The sequence below is a fragment of the Sceloporus undulatus genome, chromosome 2 (genome assembly GCF_019175285.1).
Source record: "Sceloporus undulatus isolate JIND9_A2432 ecotype Alabama chromosome 2, SceUnd_v1.1, whole genome shotgun sequence".
Classification (NCBI taxonomy): Eukaryota; Metazoa; Chordata; class Lepidosauria; order Squamata; family Phrynosomatidae; genus Sceloporus; species Sceloporus undulatus.
The window spans coordinates 63,651,324-63,678,257 of record NC_056523.1 but is presented as its reverse complement, the minus strand read 5'-3'; the positions used below and the strand labels follow the sequence as shown (position 1 = coordinate 63,678,257).

The window sequence follows — 26,934 nt, the reverse complement described above, 5'->3', positions numbered from 1 at the left end:
ATACAAATAAAACCAATAAACTTTCAATGTATCTGTTATTTTAAAAAATCTTAATATGCCCATGAGATTTAAAGCTAGAATGCTGAGAAGGAAGGAAGGAAACAAAATTCCTTGGGGAAGGGAACAATGACATTTGGAAAGAAGAATTTTGTAATGTATGTTCTGCAGAACAGGGGGGAAAATACTGACGATAATTATTTCCCCTTTCATTGGTAAGATATGCCTGACTGAATTTATAGAAACAGCAGTAGATAAAAATGGAAGAAAAGATATTCTACTCCTTTGCATCATGTTTTATAGCTTTATGATTTTGGTTTTCATTTATTTATTTTAATTTCTATCAGAAATGTCCAGAGAACATGCATTACTGAGTTGCATACAAACCCTGTAAATAAATAAATAATGTCTCTGAAGCTATGGCAAAAATAAATTCTTTACTTTTCCCAGAGTTTAAGTGCAAGTTGAATTTAGAAGGAAAATGTTGGGCGAAATTAATGAAGTTAATTTATTAATATACTTCTTTCATGTATTTTGCAATATTAAAATGATGTAAACACAGACAAAAGAACATTCTGAATTCTCAATGAAGCTACTGGAATTATGCAAGCTGCATTATGCAATAAAATTATAATTATATCTTCATCTACATACATATTTCAAATTCCTCAAAAAGAACTATCAGGCTACAAACTATTTCTAGACCCCATAATTATACCTTGAATTAGCTAACAATATGTAGAAGAAATATTTTTTAGTTTATTGCTATGTTGTGGATTAAACCCATGGACTATGTATTTATTGAGCTGATTCTACATTAATTGTGGGCAATTTTTAATGAATATGACTGTGCTGAGAGTACAAAATGGAAAATGCAACTCTTATAAATCTAAGTTAATTAACTCATATTCACTGCTTTACACATTCCCAATTTTAACATCAGATTAGCAAGACAAAGGGCTATTTTTTGGTAGTTCAATCAGCACAACCTATTAGCCAAAGTCAGCCCACCAACCAGTTGTGGAAGCCTATGAGAGGATCAGTTAATTATGGCTACATGGAAGGGGAAGGGGAAAAACCAGAGAAAAAGAGGTGGTGGAAAGGACAATAGGGTGAGGTTTTTAACTATGCAACCAGGCTACTGCATAAAATGAATAAATAACATAAATCATGCTTACCTGAGTGCATTGTGAGAATCTGAAAATCCATTCATTTCTGGACCTTTCATGACCATCCACTCAAAAGCAAGCCCCGCCAAAGTGCTAAAAGTATTTCCTTTAAATAATTCAAGAAACAGAGTACCAACAATTGTCAGAATTGCAGTATGTACTTCTCATACCTCAGAAATATTCCATGTGTCACATCACAAATGCTTGAGAATCACAAGCAGAATGAAACTGAATCACTCTTTTATAAAACAAGAAGAATGAATTTAACCTACAGCAGAAGTACTGAGTTGAAATTACTTTGATCCAGTCAGAGCACTGCTAACTCCTTACCTAATGGAATGTAGCAATTTCCATTTAATAGGCTATGGAAGTGGTCTCCAAAACTTTTCAGACCACCTCCCCCTTTCCTCTTGGATGACAACCTTAGAGCCCCCAAAGCCCATTTGTTGATATTAGGCCTACTGTTCTACTGCAAATTCAAAACAACTGTAGTTTTTTGTGAGTTTTTTGGGCTATGTTCTAGAAGAGTTTATTCCTGACATTTTGCCAACGTCTTGTGGCAGGCATCTTCAGCATTCTCTGAAGATGCCAACCACAGATGCTGGTGAAATGTCAGGAATAAACTCTTATAGAATATGGCCACATAGCCCGAAAAACCCACAAAAAACTATGGATGCTGGCCATGAAAGCCTTCGACTTCACATCAAAACAACTGGTCTTGGTCACTGCTCCCTTTGCACCCCATCACCTTGGGGGCAGCAACCAAGCAACTGGCTGAGCACTGACCAAGAAGTTTCTCACCCATGCCAGTCTTTTGGTAAAGGTATGCGCAGGTGAGAAGCTTTTCACTAGCGGCTTGATAATTTCTCCCTTTGTACCTGGTCACCCCCCAGAGCAGCAACCAAGAAGCTGTGACCAAGAAGCATCTTGCCAATTCCAACCCTGTAGCAAAGGCCAGTGTGGCCAAGTAGCTTCTTCATCATTGCTCAACCAGCTGAGATAAAATATCTCCCTTTGCTGCTCCCAAGGTGACCAGGTGCAAAGGGAGAAACTTCTTCTAGCAATTATGGATTCTTAATCACTCTTAGCTGGGGTGAAGAGAGCTGCAGCCAGTGTGTGTATAGTGGGTTTACAGAGACCACATCCTCTGGACTAGAAATTGCTGCGGAAAGGGAAAGGGAGATCTTTTATCTACAGGACCTGTTCCAAGGCAAAGGACTCTTTCCAAGAATCAACCCCAGAAACTGCTTCCTCTTCCTCCCCAAAGACATGTCTCCCCCACACAGCTTCAAGTGTTCACTCTCCACATAGACATTACTTTTTATGCTGCCTCTTCTCTCAGCTTGTCCAATAAAAAAAGCAGAAGCAGGCTGGAGTGCAGAAAACTTAAGCAGGGACTCAAACTTTAAAGCTCTTTTTTGCTGCCACTTCTTCCAAAATGCTCTAACTCCTTGCTTCACTCTGTCTGTCCTAAAATGGTGCCACTCCAAGACACAAAAATGATGTCCTGCACCCAAGCCTCATAGGAGTTTCTTGCCACTACTAGTAAAAAAGTGGTTAAAACAATGAGCTTGTGCAGGCAGGTGAAGAGCAGAAGTCATCACCAGAGGAAGTGAGGCTTCATGGTAGTTTTAAGGGACCCTGAAAAGAAGTTTAATGCAACCCTCATCTCCACCACAGCTCTAAAGGCTGTTGGTTCCTCTTGTCTTTTATGCACATCAGTACTTTAATTGAAGCCCCCCCCCCCCCCCCCCCCCCCCCTCCCCCCCCCCCTCCCCCTTCCCTCCCCCTTTTCCCCTTCCCCCCCCCCAATCTTTCCACTCCCCCCGCCAAGGGGGGGAGATGTACCACCCACTTTGGGAATCACTGTTAATACCTGTGAAGTTCAGTCATATACATATTGGTTATATTTGTCATGAAGCATGGTTTAAATTAAACCTGACAGAACTGAAATAGCAACTGTGGGAAATTAACAGTGGCATGGATGCGGCCTGATGCCATCAGTACACCTATCAATTGTAAGAACTGAAATATTAAGTGTATGATTTTTTAAAAGTACAGCTCCTTTTTGTTCAGCACTGCTTGCAGAGCCTTACAGACTGTGAGGCATTCCATGAATCAATGAAACCTAATATGCAAATGTTCTACATCAGATATCTGGCTTTTAGAAACCAAATTCTATTCCAAGTTTTGATAAGTATGCAGTTAGTAAGAAGGTAAGTACTTCAGAATGTTCCCATTTCCCTAGCTACTTACAACTATTTGCAAGTAGTTACTTTGTTTCCCAGCTACTTATGGAAAACAAATCAGATACTTCAAGAAAAAGGATACTTGCCCAGTGTCCCACACTTGTAACATCTGAACTCTCTTGAGAAACTTATTGTACAAATTACCCCACTACAAGTGAGTTTGTGGGGTAACAAGTGACCTTTTTTGAGTTTGGTGGGTTTTTGTTCGAAATTACCCAATAAGTCTGGGCTTTGTCTCTAAAATCATAAGAGTCACTATCACATAAGCATTAATTAAATTCTATTACACTAACCTCCTTGGTCACAGAATCATAGAATCGTAGAGTTGGAAGAGACCACAAGGATCATCCAGTTCAACCCCCTAGTCTCTGGAGCAGCAGAAAACAAGCTTTCTCCCTTCTCAGTATGACATCCCTTCAAATATTTAAACAGGGCTATCATAACCTCTTAACCTTCTCTTCTCCAGGCTAAACATCCCCAGCTCCCTCAGTTGTTCATCATAGGGCATGGTTTCCAGACTCTTCACCATTTTAGTCGCCCTCCTTTGGACACGCTTCAGTTTCTCAACATCCTTTTTGAATTGTGATGCCCAGAACTGGACACAATATTCTGGTGGGGCCTGACCAAAGCAGAATAGAGTGGCACTATTACTTCCCTTGATCTAGGCGCTATACTTTTATTGATGCAGCCTAAAATTGCATTGGCCTTGTTAGCTGCCTCATCACACTGTTGACTCATGTTCAACTTGTGGTCTACTTGGACTTCTAGATCCCTTTCACACATAGTTTCATTCAACCAGGTGTCCCCCATCCTATATCTGTGCATTTCATTTTTCTGCCCTAAGTGCAGTACCTTACATTTCTCCATGTTGAATTTCATTTTGTTAGCTTTGGCCCAGCTTCCTAGTCTATTCAAGTCATTTTGAATTTTGATCCTGTCCTCTGGGGTATTAGCTAGTCCTCCTAATTTGGTGTCATCTGCAAATTTGATAAATATGCCCCCAATACTGTCATCAAAATCATTAATAAAGATGTTGAATAGCACTGGGCCCAGGACAGAACCCTACCTAATCAGAACGAGCTATTAGTAAAGTCAGTCTTGACACAGTTGATATCCCAGTAATATTAATTTGATTAATATTAATTTGTTATGATATTAATTAATTAATTACCAGTAATTAACTTTTAAAAAAGGAATAATGGAGTAGCTTCCCTGTTACTTTTGTTTGAGACTGTTGTGTGCCTTTAAGTCCTTTCAATCCTGTGGAGACCCTATCACATTGTTTTCTTGGCACTATTTGCTCAAAGCTGGCTTGTCTTTGGTTCCCTCTGAGGTTGAGAGTATGTGACCTGTGCAAGGTCACTTAGGGACTTTACACTGCTGAATAGAGATTCAAAACCTATTCTAGAGAGTCCTAGTCCAACACTCAAACCACTACACTATGCTGGCTCTCTATTTGAGACTACCACATGATAATTTGGGATAATTTGATGTTTCCTGCCTCAAATTTGAAGAATAGAAATGACTTGCAAGACTGAGATTGTAATCCTCAGGGGTATGAACTGTGTGGCTCACAGAAGTTGTGTGACGGCAGTTCAAAACAGTCCTTCCAACTGGTTATGCTGACTAAGGCTCCTGGGATTTGCATGCAATCTAACATCTGTAGGGTTGCATGATTCGTACTCCTGCTATACACATAGTAAGCTGAGAATAACCCACTGAATTGAGTGGAATTTATTTCTGAGGGACCATTCACATTACAATTTACCCCAGTTCTGAAATCGATTCTTGCACGTGAAGTTCATATTCACCCCAAATCCCCCACAAGTGAATCAGAGGCTTGCACACCCGTTCCGTGGCAAATGCCCCTTAGAGCGAGTTAAAAGAAATCGGCGCAAATAGCATTTCTTTTGAGAAACCCCGGGTTCTGTGGAATATGAACTTGCGCCCGATCATGACCGGGGCAAATTGAGGGAGGGATTTAGGTCATAGGGTGGGCAAAGGGCAGGGCATTCCCTCCCATCATCAGAAGGGAGGGAGGGAGGGAGGAGGAGGAGGAAAGAGCCGAAAAAAGGGGAATCTGGATGCAAAGGGGTGACTTTTGGGCTGCAGAGGGCTGTCAGAGAGAGGTGGGGGTGGAGAAAGCGATGAAGGACGAAGAGGAGGAGGAGGAGGAGGATGAAGGAGCTGGGAGAAAGAGTCAATGGGTATCCCCGATGAAGGAGAGGGTCTGAAGGAAGGAGGAGGAGGAGGAGGAGGATTTTCAGGGGGAATTGGGTTGCGGGGCTACGCTGGGGCATGTAGGGAAATCCAGCTGCAGCAGAAGCAGCCTCTTCTATTTCTGATAATTTCCCTTTGATGTGTATGTTTTTAAATTATTTTTGGCAAAAAATATGCATATTCTTGGCAATAGATAGATAGATAGTGAGAAGGAGCAAGGGTCATTTCAGGGCAGGTGGGGGGGCAGAGCAAGACAAGCCTCTCCTATCCATCAGGGACCTTTTCCTTTTGATGTGTATTCTTTTAAAATTATTTTTCTCTGTCTATTCTATTCGCATAGTCTTTCAGCTGGATTGCGAATGAATGTTACAAACCGAATGTAATGTTGCAACTTGGCAAATTGATACAGCTTTTGATAAGGCAGGCTATTATTTCCTTTGGAATGACTGCTGTATTGGGAATGAATGTTACCAATCGAATGTTGCAACTTGGCAAATTGATACAGCTTTTGCTAGGGCAGGCTATTATTTCCTTTGGAATGACTGCTGGATGAATGTTACCAACTGAATGTAACGCTTCTCTTTCCAATTATGTAAATTGACAAATTGATACAGCTTTTGCTAGGAATTCAGGGGTAGCCTAGAGAGAGCAAAAAAAAAAAAAAATGCATCCTTTTCTGGCATTCCGAGGTGAGGAATTAATATTATTGATATTATTATTATGATTACCTGTGTATGAGGCATTCTGGGGTGGCAAGGAATGGGGGATACTGGATGCATTAATTTGCATTTTGGGGTTGAAAATGGGGCCAGGGGGAGATCATAACCTGCACCCACACACACACAAAGAGGTTTATTTGACAAAAGGTGTGCACTTTGGGGCATCTTGTGCATGGCTCTTTAAAAAAAAGGAGGGGGGAGGACACTTCCGATGCCCCTGCAAACGTCACCTATGACGATTGCTTGATTGACAGCAGGCGCCCTCAAGTTAAACCCGATAAGGCATTCGGGTTAAAATGCCCCTCAGTCGTAGTGGGCACTCGCTCACAGAGAGATTCGGGGGAGGGGCATACGGATCTACCCAGTTCCACCCACATTAACTGGGCCAGTGGGAATGGGGCCATAGTAAGCATGTAAAAAATTGCTCTGTTAATCTAAATTAACCTAAACGAAAGCAATTTAGTGGTTTGGTTTTTAATATTACTGAATATTCATAGATGGTTTCTCTCCATTCCTAACAATACTTTCTACATTACCCTGTTCATTGACTTCTTCCATACCAGAAATTAATGCTTCAGTCACAGGGTTTTTAAATTAACTGATAATATAGATTTGGGGATTTAAGAGGTTTTTCTTAACCTTATAAATTACTTTTTATTTTCTAGTTGTTTTACTTGTAAACCCCTTATGTGAAATGGAACCAGAAGTATTTTGGATTTTTTTAAATTGTGAAATATTTGCATATACAGCCATCCCTCTGTTTTCGCGGGGGATTCATTCTGGGCCCCCCCAAATGAAAACAGAAATCCGCCAATATGCAAGCCCCATTGGCTTGAATGGCAACATGCCTGCACAGGCACACACTACAATTTATGTCCCTGCATTTGCCCCTCACGCATAATTGAGGGTTGAGGATTTTGAAGTCTGCACAAACGGAGGGACGGCTGTACATAATGAAATATCTTGGATATGGGACCTAGGGACAAGTTCATTTATGTTTTATATACAGCTTATACACATAGTCTGAAGGAAATTTTTATAAAGAATCAAGCAGAAGCACCGAAGCCCTCTCTCAAAGGTGGATGTGGGTGGCTGGCAAGCTCCCCAGAGGTGGAGGAGCCTGAAGATGAAGGCCTGGAGTTTACCACCACCGCTGTTGCTGCCCCATGCCATTTTATATATAAGGACTTCAGCATCTGTGACCCATCAATTGAGGTCAGGTGTGGAATTTTCCACTTGTGGTGTCATGTCAGCATTCAAATGGTTTAGGATTTTGGAGCATTTCAGATTTTGAATTAGGGATGCTCAACCTGTAATACTAAAAACTCCCATCTATGTGTCTGGTGTTGAAACAAAATATTTTAATTTCACTCCCCAGTTGCTAAAATTAAACTGTTAATGCCACAATCTAAATAAAAAGACACACTTTAACTTTCATTTAGTCCCTCTAAAGAGTGATGCATTTATATCTTCCCTGTGATTTTATACATTTTTAAACTGTGGGTGACTAAAATAGAGTATGAAGTACTGTGCATTGCTCTTCCATCCTAAAACTTCCTATTAAAAAACGCAATGTACTATACAGGAAAAAAATAGATTTAAGTGCCTGGGGGTATTGTATACAAGATGTAGAGTCATAATTGGTCGTTTTCATGACACATGATTCCATATTGCACAGCTAAGATAAATCTTCCCACAATGTTGCTGAAACAAAGGAAAGAATTTCAATACTGCTGAAGCTGCAGCTTTGCAGCAAACATCAAGCAAAACTGAATTTCCTGCTGTGATATTGACCACAGCAGTCTTAGAGCACAGGTATTACAAGCACATCATGTTCAGGAACCAGCTTGATTCTTTGAAACCAAAGCAATACTCTTCAAAGCAGCTTTACTTAACTCATACCTGAATACACCCATTAAATCAATTAATGAGTAAGAATCCCTCTCATCCAAAGTAGTCATAAGCTGATTTCTATCAAAGGAAGTTTTTACCTTTTGATTCCACATTATGTGACAACTTGGTCAGGCCTCACCTGGAATACTGTGTCCAATTCTGCGCACCACAATTCAAAAAGGATGTTGAAAAACTGGAGTGTGTCCAAAGGAAAATGACTAAAATGGTGAAAGTCTGGAAACCATGCCCTATGAGGAACAACTTAGGGAGCTGGGGATGTTTAGCCTGGAGAAGAGAAGTTTAAGAGGTGATATGATAGCCCTGTTTAAATATTTGAGGAGGGAGTAAGCTTGTTTTCTGCGGCTCCAGAGAACAGGACCCGGAACAATGGATGCAAGCTACAGGAAAAAATTCCACCTCTATTGGGTATGCTTTGATTGTGATTTTCTGCATGGCAGCGAGTTGGACTGGATGGCCCTTGTGGTCTCTTCCAACTCTATGATCCTATGATTCTGTCCAGGGCACAGTGCTATTCAGCATCTTTATCAATTAACTAGATGAAAGAATAAGGGGCATGTTTATCAAATTTGCAGATAACACCAAATTAGGAGGAATGGCTAATACCCCAGAGGGCAGGATGAAAATTCAAAATGACCTTAATAGATTAGAAAGATGGGCCAAAGCTAACAAAATGAATTTCAACATGGAGAAATGTAAGGTACTGCACTTAGGGCAAAAAAAATCAAAGGACATCTGGCTTAACAAGACTACATGTGAAAAGGATCTAGAAGTCCTAGTATACCACAAGCTGAACATGAGTCAACTGTGTGATGCAGCAGATAAAAAGGTGAATAGGATTCTAGGCTGCATCAACCAAAGTAGAGTTGCCCCTCCCTTTTTGTGGGGAAACCATGCCCTATGAGGAACGACTTAGGGAGATGGGGATGTTTAGCCTGGAGAAGAGATGTTAAGAGGTGATATGATTAGCCCTGATTTGAAGGGGTGTCCTATTGAGGATGGATCAAGCTTGTTTTCTGCTGCTGCAGAGAATAGGATCCAGAGGATGTAATCTCCAGATAAAGATTCCACTTCAACATTAGGAGGAACTTCCTGACAGTGAGACTGTTTGACAGTGGACTACACTCCCTCAGAGTGTAGTGGAGTCTCCTTTGGAGGTCTTTAAACAGAGACTGGATGGCCATCTGTCTGGAACACTTTGATTTTGAGTTCCTGCGTGGCAGTGGATTGGACTGGATGGCCCTTGTGGTCTCTTCCAACTCTATGATCCTATGATTCTATTCTGCATGAGAATGCCCTTGCTTCAACATGAAGAAACACTCTTGCGGACATGAGGCATTTTTATGCCCTGTAATACTAGAACACTGGCATTCTCATTGTGCTCAGAAAGTATCCCAAATTAAGGTATTTAGTGGAAGTACTTTCATCTGATTAGGTGAGCGGTAATACAGGAAATGCACATAGAAATAAATGTATTTGGAAAACGGCTATTTTAAAATCATTTGCCCAATATTACTCATGATTTTGGATTTATAAAAGAAAAAAATCAGTATGGATCAAATGTAATAACCAAAGCAGAATGGGAAATCATATAGAGCTAAGTGGATAGTTCAGAAAGACTCTTACCTTCAGAATCTAATGCTTGAATTTTCAATTGCAGTGGTGAATCCTCTAGATACAATTCTTTTGTAGTGGACACAATGTGGATCTCATGAATTATGTCCACTATAGCATCACAGCGAAGCACTTGACCAGTCACTGGATAAGATACAGGAAAATAATCAATGACTCAATCCTATTGGCCTGAAGAAATCTGACAGCTTTATGTCTGTTTTAAATGTGTTGAGGTAACAAGCCATTTTCTCAGGTAAAAATTAAGGTTTTTATTCAACACACAACAGAGGCAATTATAACCTGATAGCAGAGTAATGGAAATGAAGGGGCATGGTTTTCAATATGTATTCAGCAAGAAGAGTCACCTGTTAATTCAACATAAAGAACATGCTACTTCCTATAACAATGTTCTCCTTTTACTTACAGGCTTGGATTAAGGGAGATTTAGGAAGAAAAAATAGACTCCAAGTGACATTCCTGTTCACCACCACCTGAACCCCTAAAAGGCCTCTCATGAAGACTGATAAATTTTCTTAATTTGGGTGCACTGTGCTGCAGAAGACCGAGGATGAAATCCCCAGCCTGTAAATGGGAGCTCTGGTACTGGAAAGTGTCTCTAACAGATTATTGCCCACACAACACACCACATAGCCTACTACACCGCTTGATCCTGAGCAGAGATCTGTTGAGAAAATTTGGAGGTTGACAGGAGGTTTAAGTCACTGTATATTAACACCCCTTTCCCTAAGTAGAGAGATCTTGTAGCACCTTTGAGACTAACTGAAATAAAAAAGTTGGCAGCATGAACTTTTGCAGACTTCAGTCTACTTCTTCAGATGCATATAGTAGACTAAAGTCTACAAAAACTCATGCTACCAACTTCTTTATTTCAATGTAAAATTGAAGGCTTTCATGGCTGGCATCCATAGTTTTTTGTGGGTTTTTCGGGCTATGTGGCCATGTTCTAGCAGTTTCTTTCTGACATTTCGCCAGCATTCTTTATTTCAGTTCGTCTCAAAGGTGCTACAAGATCTCTCTACATACTGATTCCACAGACTAACACTGCTATATCTTTGAATTCTACCACTATGGAAAACCCCTTTCCCCAGTATTACTCTGGATTCAAATCACTTTGTTCAATGTTTAGGGGGGAAAAAGAAGTATCAGGGCTAAAATCTAGCTCACAACACTCTTTTTGTGATCAATTCAATGATCAGCAAGATCCCTTTATGGTTTTTTGTACCCATCTCAAAATAAATCATACTACATGCAGCTGAACATACTGCTAGTGTATGTGCATGTGTCTGAGAGAGAGAGCAGGGGGGAAGAGAGAGAGGGAGAGAATGGAGGTGTACATAGTCCCAGGCACTGGTTCTCTGAAATGCATACTAACCAGAAACAATCAGCCGCAGCTACCACTCTTAACCTCTGTTTGTATTTCCCCAAATTGTCACAAAACAAACTAGTCCAAAATAGACTACAGTAGTCCATTCACAAATGTATTCTTTGGGCTTCTCTAGCAATATAACTGCTATGTGTAAGTTAAAAATGGTTAAATACAAGATTTGAAGATGATATTTTAAATCTCACCTTTTCACCTTAATCCATTTTTTTTCCATTTTTTTTCACTCTTTCATCTGACTTTAGGTATTATATCCTTTCCCTGCCTTCTATGCCTTTTCTTTTAGCAGACAATAGGTATTTTACTTCTTCCTGTTCCCTAGTAATACTTCTCTGCTTCTCCCTCCACCATATGTATAGATCAAACCACCTTTTCCTTCACATCTCTGTGGGATGCTTTTGTATGTAGTTACTAACAGGTAGGCCTGTTACAGACTGTCAAAATAAAGCTGCTTCGGGTCTCTTTGGAGGTATGCTATTTAAATGATGCATGCACCCTAAGAATCCAGAAGCTGCACCAAAGCTGCCCTCCAGTGCTGAGGAATGGAGTGTGGCTTTGGCGCGACTTCCGGACTCTTAGGACCCAAGCATCATTTAAATAGCATACCTCCAAAGAGACCCGAAGCAGCTTTATTTTGGCAGTCTGTAACAGGCCATTGTCTATCAAATAGTAGAAAACCTTGGTGCAGGTGAGTCCTTCTAAGGGGAAAAACCCAATCAGTCTAAGAAAGAGGTCATACTTGCTGGAAGAAATGAACAGGAAGCACAGGTGAACTATATGTCATTTTGAATTCTAGCTCTTTCTCTTTCTCCTTGACAGTTTAAAACTTCACACATACAGGGAGAGAAGTAGGATCATTCATTTCTGCACTTCGGCTGCAATCCTATATACAGCTGGGAATAAACCCCACTGAACACTTCTAAGTAACCATGCACAGAAGCACACTGTGAGTGTATCCATTAAGATTCTCATGGGAATGGGTGCAAAATGTACAGACTCTATTATACTAGAGAACTGTCTCAGAATAAAACCCACTAAAACATCTCCATATAAAAAGGGAGTTCAATATTGTACTCACAAATATCTTCAGCCAAAATAATGCTTGTTAGACGTGATACTTGGGATGATTTCGCTTGGACAATAGCCTTTTGTGAACACTGGCGGTTGTCTTGTTCTATAGCTTCTATGCTGGCAACCTCTGGTCTGGTGGAAGTCCTATTTTTTTAAAAAAAAAATCTTTTAAAATTATTAGATTATAAATCAATCATAATTTCATTAAAAGCTGCTTAACTTTATTAAATAAAGCCATGCTATGGTTAATTATATAGCATCAACATCTCCCATCAATTTCAAATATATCATTAACTAGAAAATCCCTGTTATAACATAAAAATATAACTTAAAATTCTGGGATTTTGAATGACTAAGAATTCAGTAATTTCCTGAATTGTAAAACTATGGAATGTTTGCCATCATTCAAATTCCTAAGACAGACATACAGTATAACAAAATAATTTCATCAGTTTTGTATGGGCTAATGGCATTAATGATGAAAGGGGAGACAGCAGTATGGCAAGATATTTCCACACACCCCCAGTATGTTCTTCTGACTTAAACTCAAAGTCTCTAGGAGACCTCTAATTATTCTAATCCATGGTTTCTAAAATATCTAAAGTTTTTTTCTACGAATTTATGATAATTCTTTATATTTTCTTTACTTCTTTAACTAATATATTGTATTCAATTTTCTGATCATTCCTAAATGTTGTAGAGCTTTCTTGTGATTTCCAGATGGTTTTATAGTGCATTTCATAATGTCATAGAATGTTTGTTGCCATCCTACAATGTATCATCCATGTCCACTCTCTTTCCTTCCATTCCTGTTCCAACTACATATGTGCTTTTCCAGCTACCCCTGGTGCTGATGCCCTTCTCCATTTCCCTCTCTGGCATCCCACACTTGCCATTCCATTCCATTCCCCTCCCTTCCACTGTCCTCCTCCATATTTCTCTTCTTGCTATTTTCCTTCATCAGTAAACAAAGACAAAGGGATTTGAAAGAGGATGCAATCCAACTGCTTCCTGTCTGCTGGTCTTCACTGAGTCAGAGCAGGCTTTAGAGCTCATCTCTGCTGCAGAGTTATAGTAATTTAAGTAGGCACTCATGTTTTTAAACACTCTTTCCTTCATTTTTCATTGTAACAACTGGAAGCTTTCATGATTTTTAAAGTTATATTGAAGAAGCACATTCAAAAATAGTAAAAATGTTTTCAAATATAGCTGGTATATTTTTTGTAATACTCCATTATGCACCTGATGTTATCTTTCATTGGTCTTTGGTGTAGGAAACTCATTTGATATTGATCAATCCATCCCCTCAATATCTCTCTGCCAATATGGATACTAAAATTTTACAGGCATGTTAAATATTGGTCTAATTTTTTGGTCTAATTTATTTTGAATCTGTAACATCTTGATCTTCGTTTGGTATTATTTTTATGTGGGCATTTTCCCAGGACCTGGGCCTTCTTTTTTTTAATATGTTGTTCATTGTTTGCTCTAATGGGATGATTAATTCATTTTCTAGTTTTTCTATGGTAGATTATAGTTAATCCATCAGTATCAGGTGATTAGTATTAACTTCTGTTCACAACAGGAATGGCTCCATGGCTTGTTGGTCTGTTGTATTATGTGGCAGAAGCTAGCATCTCTTCTCATTTTTATTCCTTGTGAATAAACCAAAGAAACAACCTAAGAGCAAAATCTGGAATCTTTCCTTGGTTTGCATTGGGATAAAACTTCCCCTTGTCATGTAATTTGGATGCATCCAGTCTTTCCCTCTATCCCAAAGAAATTAATTCCAGGTGTTTCTGTCTTCCCTGCAGCAGTTTCACCTTCCAACATTGCCTTAAAAATGTTTCTTAACCTGCAGAGGATAAAACAATGGAAGAAGGGAGTTTTGAAGTTACCAACTCAAATCACTAAAACCTCTCTCTTTCTTTTTTTAAAAAGCTTGCAGTTTGGATGAAACATCAGGAACCCATTTTCTGAGAGGAATTTGAAATTAATATATTCTCAGGATGGGGCTCCCAATGTTCTTTTGTTTCTCAGAGCCCAGGACAGGGATAGTTATGGGACAGAGAAGTGTAACATACTCTGTGGAGAAGCAGCTGTGCACACAACAAGGAAGAGAATAAATCGAACACCACCCGAGAAATAAATCAACACACCACGAGTACTGAAAATGATGAAGCCACCCCTGTCTACCAGGACATCAATCAGATCTGCAGTATTTCCAAAGAGGGCCAATAACCCTTGTCAATGCCATTCAGAACTAGAGGACACAGACTTTCACTCAAAATTTACAGGTTTCCCCAGCAACCCAGTTCAGCTGATGTGCAGGTTTCCTGCCTAAGCATGATTTTCTTAATTTGGTTTATTGAAACAAGCTTCAAGGTGTGATTTTTGCACCCAACGTGTTTCAATAAACCAACGATAAACATAACCAGAATTTTGGGTTTGGACATAAAGTTGAATTATTAATTGAAAATGGAATAAAAGGTTTTTGCTTTCATTTGGACCATGTCAGAAGAGAGAAGGAGGCAGATGAACTCATGAATTCAATGCTCACTTAAAGATCATGTTGGCTGGGGATGATGGAAGATGTAGTACAATCTAAAAGGGAACAGGTTGGGGAGGGTTATGCTAAACAACCACTGAGTTGAACTGCACTAATGACATATTTACCTAACAACAATGACTAAATACTGAACATGAGATCTTAGGACATGATTCAAGTAAAATTTACAAATGCAGATTGCAACAATTTAAAGCAATAAAAGTAGTTTAAACAGAATAAAAATTATTTTAAAATTTAAAGCTAAAAACATGTAATTCATGCACATAAACACCTGGAATCAATCAGGACTCAAAGGCTTTAGTAAACAGACATGCTTTGACTTGGTGCCACAGTGAACTCAACACTGGCACCATCAGGCTTCTAAGGGGAGGACATTCCACAATCAGGATGCCACAGCTGAGGAGACTCCACATATTCTCAAAGGTCATGTCAGCAGGAAATGATAGACCCCACTGGTGGGAACTAGAGGCTAGCCCTTCCAGCAGACCTCAGTCAATTATACACAGGGAATACTCCTTTCAGTACTGAAGCTCCACAACATTTAGGGCTTTAAATGTCACTGTATATAAAATCAGGCCAGTAGTGTACTGACAGCCAATGTAGTTCTTTTAAGCCAGTGCAATTCTGTCTAGGTGATATGTTGCTCAGCAGTCTAGCTGCTGTGCACCAGCTGCAGTTTCTAAGGCCCGTTCTGCACGGGCAGAAAATACGTGCAAAGCACGTACTAGGGTTAGAAAGGGCGTACTTTCTGGATGCCCCTAACCCTAGTACACGCTGAGTGCGTACAAAATGGTGGCGCCCATTCTACATGGGTACCGCCATTTTGACATCACAGACACTTAGCGTCCGTACGTCGGAAATGAAGCCGCGAGTGCACCATTGGCGCCTTGCGGCATCATTTCTGTGCTGCAAAAAGAACCCGCTTTTTGTGGGTTCTTTTTGCTGCGTCCAGGAATCATGCAGTTTGTCTGCTGCAGTTCCCTGATGTAGCAACCACCGTTATCTTCAAGGGTAACCCCTTATTGAGCACATCATAGTAATATACTTGGCAGGTTACATGAACCACTGTGGCTAGATTAACTCTGTCCATGAAAGGCTATAGCTGGCAGAGAACCTGAAGCTGATCCCTAGCCTTCTGAGCCATTGAGTCCTCTTGAGCCTCCATTGGCATGTGCTACTCAAAAGACTGGTTCAGTTTTTCAAAGAATTGTTCAAGAAGATAAACAAATAAATTCTCTTTTGCTCATGAATCAGTATTCTATAGGGCTGGACTAGAGGATTAAAGTTCAACTCAAGTCCTTTCTACGTCCATGCTGAGTAGGAATAGTACCATTAGACAATGAAAAATCAATAGTTCTTTCATCCTGAACATTTAACCTCCAACCAAAAATTAAAGAGGGGAAAAAAATCAAGAACATGACCTGAAACCCCTTGCCCTATTTTGCCTCTCATATGCACAATAGAAGATTAACAGCGTGTTGATGTTTAACATGGGTTACTTCCTCTGTACAGAAGTCCGACAATGCAGTAGTTTTGTTAAAACTCATTTCAAGATTTTAGCCCAATGCTTTGTTATGCAGCAGAAAATATAGAGCCCAGTGCACAGAGCTAGGATATTTGGTAGTTGATGAGTGGACAGTCAGATGGGCAATGCAAGTCTTGTTTAAAAAACAAAACAAAATGCAGAGTAAGTTGGGTGTGGTATACTTCAGTGGCTTAATTCATTTGTAATACCAAAGCCATTTCATTCCCCTAGAAAACTGGTAACACTATAGTTCTGTAAACTGTAGCCATTAGGAATCACTAACAGAAAATTACGAGCAACACACTGGATTTCAATCCTCAGGATCCTCTAAAGAAAGCCTTAAAGGTTAACTGAAATAAAAGAGATTTAAACTTGTTGTGCAAATGTGTCAGGAAACCTTGAATTAATCATCAATATCCTCTGTACTCATTTAACTCAGTTTGTCTAGCTGTCAAATTACTCTCATTTTTCTGTCTTTTAAAACAAAAATGGGGAAATGAAATTGCAAACTGGCATAAACTGCAATGCACAACAGTAAGATTAACATCTGTTGTACACACAAACAGTGACACCAAATATTTCAATTTTTTAAAATAAAAATAGTATTTTCACCCACACATCCTGCTATGATGTCTTAGAAATCAACCTGAAGACAGGACAAGAATGCTTATTACATTATATTTGAAAGAACAACTTCAGTCTGAACACTGAAGTGCTAAAATGCACTTGACTTGAAGATGGAAACAGGAAGGAAAAAGGCACTAAAATGACTGCTGACAGGTTTGTGGCTACTAGTAACTATCACTCTTCATTGTTATAAATGAGTTCTTCAACATCTGCTGGGCACACACACACACACACACACACACCTACCTGCCTCTATTTTATTCTTGAGTGCTAAAACATATGATATTACTTACCGTAAAGCAGAAGCAAGCTACAATATTAAATAAGTACAAAGTGATCCAGTTCAAATACACCATGGGTTGGTAATAACCTAATTATAATATTTACTGGCAGCAAATGATTCAGGTTAATAGTTTCTCTTAACTGTGATGCATGGTTAGTTCAACCAATTTTCTCCTTTTTAATTACCCCCCCCCCCCACACACACACACAGAATAGTACTTATAGAGGCTTTGAATCCTTAATATGGGTAGATCACAAACACAGTGAGAAAACACCAAGCCTCTACTCATCTTCTGGTTGAATCAACCTAAGGTCTGCCTTGCATCCACATACTGACAATAATGTTAAGTTCAGTCAACATGAGTGTGATCCAACCTAGGCCTGCTTTGCATACTTCTCATTTTGAAGACAGGAAAGCCAAATATTGATCTAATAATAAGAAAAATATTCATGCATATGTTTTCATTAGCTTGGATGGGAACAATAGGTTACTTCTGAATAAATTGTATAGAATTGGACAATAAACAACACAATACAAAAGTAAGATAACTTATGTCACTGTTCTAAATTGTCTCTCTGTGTGTGAAGTCACAGTCATAATTTTACGTCTGTTTTTTCTTACACAGAGAATATAAGATTAAACACACTTGTGAAACAACTCTACTTCCTGTTGTTTTTCTGTGCAGCAAGATCTTTTAAGTAGGCTTATGAAACACTTATAAACAAAACATCAGACTAAGAAGCAAGGAACATCAGGATAAGACTAGTGCTTAGAAATTTTGTTAGTGGCCTAGGCTTATTGAGCAGAGTACAAAAAGCCATTGGGAGATGCATCTGTCTGTGACATTACATGTAACATGACAAAACATATAACATAACTAGAGCTGACCACAAAAAAAATCTGGTATAAATGACAACAATATACAATGTGCCTGCGTCATAGGCGGGCACGATACATGCAGCTTTCAGCATACACTGAAAGTCCCCCCCCCCAGAAGAAGTAATGGGGCACAAGCCTCATTAAAAATAAAAATAATCCACTATACGCGGGATTTCCCTTACGCGAGGGGGGGGGGTCCGAAATGGTCCAAGGGGAATAATACACATGAAAGATATTAGTTTTCAGAATGCCGAACATGGATCCCATTACAAAATCAGATATGTTCAGCCGCACCTTTAAACTGAGTCCTGGAAAATTCATAACAGATTTAAAGTTGAGAAAATGTTGAAGTTGTGAATTAATTTTTGCTTAACTTTGAAATTAGCAGTAATCTGATCTGCTATTGTAGTGTGGTTTTGCTTTTATTTGGTTTGGTTTTTGGGGTACAAGGGGGCTTAAATGCCCTAAAGGCATCAAATCTCATCTGATCTTGGAAACTAATCAGTCCTGGTCTGTATTAAGACCCTGAACAGACAAGACAAGCCCATGCTATCCTGGTCCAGGTCCCAATCCAGATCATTCCCTGTTCCTGGGGATAGGTGGGAGTTTACACGCCCATGTTTATGCAACAGAGACCTGCTACTGTCGCGTGCCCCTTACTTTTTTCTGCTGCTGCTAGTGAGAAGACTTTCATCTCCCATCTCACATGGAAATGGGGCACTAGGCTGCACCCACATGGTCAGGCACCCCCTTTCCATGTCAGGCATGGCATGTTTTCTCACTGGGGTCTTCTCACTAGTGGCAATGGCAGAAGGAGGTAAGGGGCTTGTGGAGCTTGTCACCAAGTTTTGGAGAAACTCCACAGAAAAGAGCAGGTCATTTAGACCTGTGTTAAGCCCTTCTGACCTGGAATCAGGTCAGATCCATCAAATCCATGTATGGTCTGTGGGATCCTGGCTCAACCCCAGCCTGGGGCTAACAACCTACATTATTCAAACAGGATGGACCATTTGGTCTGTGCGGACAGCCCCTTGGATGGGAGACTACCAGTTCATACCAGGTGCTGTAGACTATGGTCCCAAACAGACTGGCAGTAAGCGCCGGCTTGGAGGTGGCATAGAGGTGTAGCGCTTAGATGACGCATGCCCCAACACTGCCCCAAGCTGGTATCATGCCGTCCACCTGACCAGACAGTGGGCAGTGTTGCGACACTCTGGCAGCGTGGCATTTATATTCTGCATGCCACTTCATAGCAGGTGCTGTAGACTATGGTCCCAAACAGACCGGCAGTAAGTGCTGGTTTGGAGGAGGTAAGGGGGTGTGGTGCTCAAATGACACACGCCCCAATGCTGCCCAAAGCCAGTGTCATGCTGCCCACCTGACCAGATGGCAGACAGTGTTGTGACAAACTAGCACTTACTGCCAGTCTGTTTGGGACCATAGTCTACAGGACCAGCTATGAAGTGGCACCTGCTATTTATATGCCACATGCTGCAAGAGCGCTGCAAAGCTGTGGCAGCGGCTGAAAGGGTGCCATTTTGCTGGGTCAGAAAGGAGCAGCACTTTGTCACCTCTTTTTCAGCTGGGAAAGAGTCGGACTGGGGCCACAGCATGAGGTTGCTGTGGCCCCAATCCAGTGCTCAAATGGGTGGTCTGTTTTGGCCCTATATTTCAGAGGAAGGAACTGGCAAAACCATGTCTGAGTATTCCTTACCTAGGAAACCTCGGTGAAATTCATGGGGTGGCTGTATGTTAACAGGCAACTTGAAGGCACACACATACAGGCTTCTTCAACAGTCTCACCAATAGTTCTATTTCCACACACTTTTTACAATTAGTAATCTTAATCTCTGAGTTTTTGCCTAGATTTGTTTTTTTTTTAAAAAAAGGAGATTCAAAATTCTAAGATGAATATAGCCTGAATATTAAGTAGATTCACTTAATTACATATGATTTCCACAACTTACTTCAATCCTTATAGATCTAGATGTTGTGGACAGAATTTCACATCTCTTTAAGTCTATTGTTCATATCTATGGTTGTGCTTAATAAGAAAGAGGTTTTTTTAAGCCTACACATAGTACATTGGGAATATTCATCTGCTATGAAAATCCTGACAGGCTGAAATAATACTAACATCTGTTCGCATTTCTGAAGCCTGCTAAATTCACAGGAGCTAATTATGCTTCTTGTATTCACTAAATACAAGATTGTCAGGTGGTGAATGCTATGAGTTGAGCACATGTTTAGCCCTCTCCCATTGAATGAATGGCACTTCAGTTGCTTAGGTGTGACTGGATCAAGGTTCACGTGCAATCACGACTGTCAGTAAACTCTTGGCTTTGAGATTCAGTTTCACTAATGGATCAAACATCTGCTCTGACTATTCTAGATTTACAAATGTGTACATTCACCAGTGTACACATGTTTCTCTGAAGGATAGTTTGTTACTAATACTATTGTGTCAATTATCTTTCACAAGGAATAAGCCCAGGCACTCAGTTATGTTGATTATGTAAGGCCTGCAACAACTGATCTACCAATACTTCTTGGACAAAGGCCAAGACCAATGCTGCATACAATTGCTCCCACACACATGTCAAATGCCAAATGTCCAGCAGGTTTTACAGTAGGATGATCTGAACATAGTCACTATTGTTCACATATTTGTTATTCTGTACTGAGTGTGTCCTGTGCAGATTAAATCTAATTATGACAGTCAGTCATGTTTAAAGGCTTAAACATAATCATAGAATCATAGATTTGGAAGAGACCGCAAAGGCGATTCAGTCCAACCGCCTGCCATGCAGGAACTCTCAATCAAAGCATTCCTGACAGATGGCCATCCAGCATCTGCTTAAAGACCTCCAAGGAAGGAGACTCCACTACACTCCGAGGGAGTGTGTTCCACTGTCGAACAGCCCTTACTGTCAGGAAGTTCTTAAAAATGGCATTAGAATGGCCATATGAAGTTAATTTATCTATTTATTGATTGATTCTGTGGGAGAGGCGGGATACAAATAAAATGTTGTTGTTGTTATTATTATTATTATTATTATTATTATTATTTGGATATCTTCCCAATTTTGCTCAATGTCCCAAAGCTTAGATTCAAGCTGTTTCAATAAATGATCTAATCAAAACCTACTCTTCCAAAATACATTACTAAGCCATGCTGGGGAGGAGGGAGATATACCAAATACCAAAATACAGGGTGAGTCTCTCTTATCTGAAATGCTTGGGACCAGAAGTGTTTTGATTTCAGATTTTTTTTTTTGCATTTTATAATATTTGCATATGCATAACAAAGTATCTTGGCAAGGGAACCCAAGTCTAAGAATGAAATTAATTTATTTTTCATATACATAATGTAGTTTTATACATAATATATTTAATAATTGTATGCATGAACCAAAATTTGTGTACATTGAACCATCAGTGTACAAGTGTGATTATTTCAGCCACCCACGTGGACCATTTTGCATTTTGAAGTATTTCAGAATTCTGGATAAGGGATACTTAACCTGTACATCAACATAAGGGGAAAACAGGGGGAAAATTCTAAGCCATACAAAGTAAGTGCAATTGAAGTCCCAGTTAAATGCCTGTGATATGTCAGTTTAGTATAACACTTCTGTAATATAGGTACTGGTACAAAATTGTCAGTCAATTATCTTGCTATGGCTGATTTATGACAAACAATCAGTTTGTTTATTCAAGTTTTGCATGCTGTGTTCACAAAACATAGAGCCAAACTACATGCAAGGTTTACAGTGCTTAGGCAGAACCAAATGTTAGATGCAACCGTTATTCAAGTGCTGTTCTGTAATTCCACTGTAACTGCCAAAGCTGTATCATATAGAATTCTGGCCTTTGTAATTTGGTGAGGCACTAGAGCTCTCTGCCTGAAAATTATACATGCCCCTTCTCTTTGCTGAATTGACTGAGTGAAAACTACTTTTGCACTTTGGAATTAGTTTGCAGCATCTGAAGTAAGTTGAGGGAAAAAAAGAGAAAATGAAAGGAGGAGAGAGAGACCTGGGACATTTTTAAAGCAGCTGAAAAAGTGGGACAATCAGGACTGTTCCTGTAAGACTGGGACAGTTAGAGCATATTTTAAAGTGGTATCAAAATGCTATAATTGTTTAGTGTGAAAGAGATGTTAGTAAACTAAGTCTCACTGTTACTATTAGGCAAATGTGCATCAAGGTACATGTTAAATCTCTCTTCATGCAGTTTTGAAAGCATGGTTGCTGGCAAGACTGAAGCAGAGAAGGAAGTGGTTAAACTCCACCTTCCCGCCTGCTTCCCTGATAATTATGAAAGCCTCTAGGAGCTGCAATTCATATTTTTAAAATATGCATATTAAACCTGAACAAAGACTTTGGCCTTTTGTAACTTACATTATTTATTTATATTTAATTTATTCCACAATTCTTTTTGCTAGTCTCTTTGCTGATAAAAGTTTGTTTTGTTTTGCTTTTTTGTAGCACACAGCAGTTTAGAAAAAGGGGGAGAGGCAAAAAGAACCAGCTGTTTTGGCCTGACAGGGGTATGCAACCCCCAGACTGTGAAACTTCATTCCAAGGGAAACTAGGCTGCTTCTCATATCCTGTTGTCCTTCCAAAGATGAGAAAGCAACTTTCTGTTCAGACAGGTTAGGCAAGTGATTAGGTGCTGAGGAAGGGGCTTTTAACCTGTGCATGCATTCTAAAGTTTTTATTAATGTGCTTTTAAAACTTTTATTTGGTTGGATTTTAAAATGACCTGTTTAATTATAATTTAAACCTAATTTGTGTGTGTGTGTGTGTTTTAAATTTTTAGCTACTTTAATCTTGCCATGAGGTGCCTTAACTCCCACTTTTTGAGGAATGGCAGAATATAAATAAAATAAAACAGTGACCCTCAGTGGTAACTCTGATCAACTCTAGCTATAGTAAAGGAGTACAGGAGTTTCGGTCCAACAGTACATGGAGCTCCATGCATCACTCTCACCTCATTTACAAGAATTCATCTGCCTGTCTGTGAGTAGCAATTTTTACTTGGCACAGGTAACAAGGCAAAAGGCTCAGGCAAGGTTGCAAACTATCACCCTATTTATTCAACCTGTACACAGAAAATACTCCACAGAGAGCTGGCTTAGATCATAGGTAGAAGGACTGAAGATCAGAGGAAGGAATATTAATAACGTCAGACATGCAGATGATACAATACCACTAGCAGAATCCAATAAAGAGCTTGAACAATTACTGAAGAAGGTCAAGGAGCAAAGTGCCAAGGCAGGCTTAATGCTGCACATTAAGAAAACAAACATAATGACCAAACAAGAGCTACAAGAATTCATCCCAGCAGATAATGATAAAATTGAAATAGTTAAAGTGTTCTTTCACTAGTTAAAGTGTTCTTCCAAAACATGGCCACATAGCCCAAAAAGCCCACAAAAAACTCTGAATTACATTGCCAAACCGGGTTATTTCTCTAGTGTGATGCAGCCTAAGATACCACACTTTGGCACACTGCGACATGGGGTGGGAAACCAAGTGCATACGCACATGTTAACATTGCATGGCCCACACTTTGAAAGAGATCCCTGGCTGGTGTGAGGGGACACAGCTAACTCTGCATGACTGTGAGGTGCATGTTTCCCACCTTCATTTAGGAACCACAGCTAAGGCCTGGGACAGTGGCGCAGCCACCCTAGAAACAGAAGGAGCATAAGAGTCCAAAACACACTGCAGAAATAATCCAGTTTGAGACTGCTTTAAGTTGCCCTGGACTCAGGGAATACTGGCAATGGTAGTTTACGGTGGCCCCAGAGCTCTCTGACAGAGAGGGTGGCTCAATGTCTCACAAAACTAGAGTTCCCAGGATTCCCTAGCCAGGGCAGTCAAAGTGGTCTCAAATTGGATTATTTCTGCAATGCGTTTTGGACCTTTGGCTGCATCCTGCAGAAATAACCCAGCTTGATACTATTGTATCTGCCAGGATGGCTCAGTGCCATGGAATTCTGGGAACCATAGTTCACTGGTGCACCAGAGCAGGCCTCCTTCCAATACCACCCCTGAGGCTTATCTGTTTCCACACTGCATGTTTTGCAGCAACTAGCCCTGCAGGACAGAGTTCATTGTGTGGCACCAGAGGCGGCTAAGGAGATCCAGAATCCCCCCAGAGCAGATTCTTTCGGCAGTGGGGATGCAGCCCTGGTGACACTTCGCCAGCTAAAACATGGCAGGGGGAAGTTCTGTGAGGAAAAGGCGAGAGAGCTTGGCTGCTTCCAGATTTCTAGGATGTACAGCTTCCCTTGTGCCCAAGACATTTCCAGGCTTTGTTTGGCTTTTGGTCCAGGCGTAAAGGGCGCGCTTTCCTGGCAGCCGCCCTCCTCCTCCTCCTCCTGCTGCTGCTGCTCCTTCCTTTCCTCTCTCTGCCACTCGCTCGCTCACTCGCTCACTCACCAGCGGTAGCAGCCTTCGCTCGCCTCCAGGGTGAAGTGGATCTTGGTGCTCCTCGCCAAGGGCAGCAGGACTTTGGGGATGTTCAGCTTGGAAGGCAGGGCGGCCAAAGGCAAGAGCAGGAGCAGGAGCAGGAGCAGGAGGGGGCCAGGCCGAGGGGCCCACCGAGGGCCAGAGAGGGCCATGCTGCTTGGAGGAGGAAGGTCCTCCCCGTGGGAAAAGTTTCTCCTGGCTGCCTTTTGTTGTTGCTCTAAGCTCTTTCCTAAGGCAAAGGGGAGGCGGCTTCAGCAGCACCTACTACTACTACTACTACTACTAGCCTTCCTCACAGTCACAGGGGAAGAAGAAGAAGAAGAAGAGGCGCAAAGCCCCCAGCGCGCGCTCAAAAGGGCGCCCAGAAAAGGCGAGAGAAGCTGAAGAGGCAGGAGCAGGTGCAGAGCCCGCGTCAGGAGGAGGAGGAGGAGGCCTCCGGGGACAGACAGCCTGCCCCCAGACCTCCTTGCAACCCTCCCGCCTCTTCCTCCCCCGTCTCCTCCGCCTCCTCCTCCTCAGGGAGGGGATGTTTGGGTGGCTTGGTTTTTTCAGCCTCCCCCGTTTGGAAAGGCTTCAGCTTCTCAGGCCCAGGAACTGGGCACCCGAGGTTTTACAACCACAAAGGCTCCCTGGAGAATGGAGGACAACATAATAAATAAATAAATAAATAAAAACGGGAAAGCTGACCAAATTAAAAAGCACACTCATATAGAGCCCAAACAGACAGGCCAAAATAAAGCTGCTTCAGGTCACTTTGGAGGTATGCTGTTTAAATGCTGCATGCGTCTTAAGAGGCCGGAAGCCATGCCAAAGCCATGCTCCAGTCCTAAGGACCAGAGCGCAGCTTCTGGCCTCTTAAGGTGAGTGTTTCATTTAAACAACATACCTCCAAAGTGACCTGAAACAGCTTTATTTTGGCTTGTCTGTTCAGGTCCATAGTGACCAGAGGGCCTCACTGTCAAGGAGGACAAGACACACTGCAAAAATGGAGGACAAGCAAGAAGGAGAGAGGGCATGACCAAATTAAAAGCTCACCACACTCATATAGTGATCAGAGGTGCTCCTCAATGTCAAGGAGGACAAAACACACTGCAAAACTGGAGGAAAGATGGAGGGCATGGCCAAATGAAAAGCTCAAAACACATGAGTATCAGTTTAGGCTTCTTAGTCCTGCTCAAAATGGAGAACGTTTTGGAATGCCTTCTGGACAGAGGGTTGAAAGGTAGGACATGTCCTGGAAAAGGAGGGCCTCGGGGCAGAGGCGCTGTGAGGGAAGGGGTGGTGTTTCCCCTTTTGTGTTTCCTTCCCTATACTCTGCTTTCCCTAGCTAAAACTGTTGGGGTTTGTGTAATAAAGGTTTTTTTTAAGAAGGACACCAGAGTAATTGCTCTTAAAACTTTTCTTGGGGTTGTTGTTGTTGTTGTTGTTGTTGTTGTTGTTGTTGTGTGCCTGCCAGTCCTTTCGGACACCAGAGAGAGCCTTCTCAGTAGCTGCTCTCACCCTCTGGAACTGCCTTCCTTTCCCCCAGCAAGCAGAACACTTTTTTACTCAGGCAGGCTTTTAAGACACAATAATGGGATGGCTTTTATATGGGGTGTGTGTTGTGGTCCTTCCCTTACATGGGGGATCCATTCCAGACCCCACCGCGTAAGGGAAAATGTGCGTAAACTCATTCCCGCAGCGCGCACCCGTCGTGCCCCATTGTTTCTGCCTAAGCGCAGGAGAAGTCTTTCCGGCACAGCTTCCAACATATGCTGAAAGCCATGTATGGCGCGCCCGTATATGACGTGGGTGCACTGTATGTAATTGTATACTGTTTTTATTTTGCTGTATTTAATTGCTTTAACATTTTTATTGCAAAGTGTTTTTTTTTAATGTTTTTATGTGTGAGCTGCCATGGACTCCTTTCTGGCACAAAGGTGGAATAAAATCTAACATATAATAAATAAGGTCACCCAGTGGCTTTCGTGACCAAATTGAACCCTAGTCTCCAGTCCAACACTCAAGCCACTACTTTATGCCAGCTCTCATATGGCTATGGACTTTTTCACCCCAATCTTGAAAGAAGAAGAAAGAGAGGCCAATTCGGAAATGCACGTAATTACATATTACCTCATCCCATGCAATGCCGAACACAGCAGCCATTTGAAAGGAAAAGCAGAGCCAATGTGAAAGAATTCATCAGATCAGGCGGCTTCTTCCTTGCGAATTAGCGTG

The 26,934-nt window shown here is 41.0% G+C and overlaps 1 protein-coding gene across 1 annotated transcript in view; it reads right to left on the bottom strand.

Annotated features, from left to right (window-relative positions):
• Window positions 1-25,200, bottom strand: part of NUP210 (nucleoporin 210) — a 126,027-nt gene extending 100,827 nt beyond the window's left edge. The window contains 4 exon segments of the mRNA XM_042451951.1: window positions 1,176-1,272; window positions 9,892-10,023; window positions 12,360-12,496; window positions 24,688-25,200. Of these exon segments, the coding sequence (XP_042307885.1) occupies window positions 1,176-1,272; window positions 9,892-10,023; window positions 12,360-12,496; window positions 24,688-24,869 (548 nt within the window). The 5' untranslated portion in view covers window positions 24,870-25,200.
• Window positions 25,201-26,934: the final 1,734 nt, after the last annotated feature.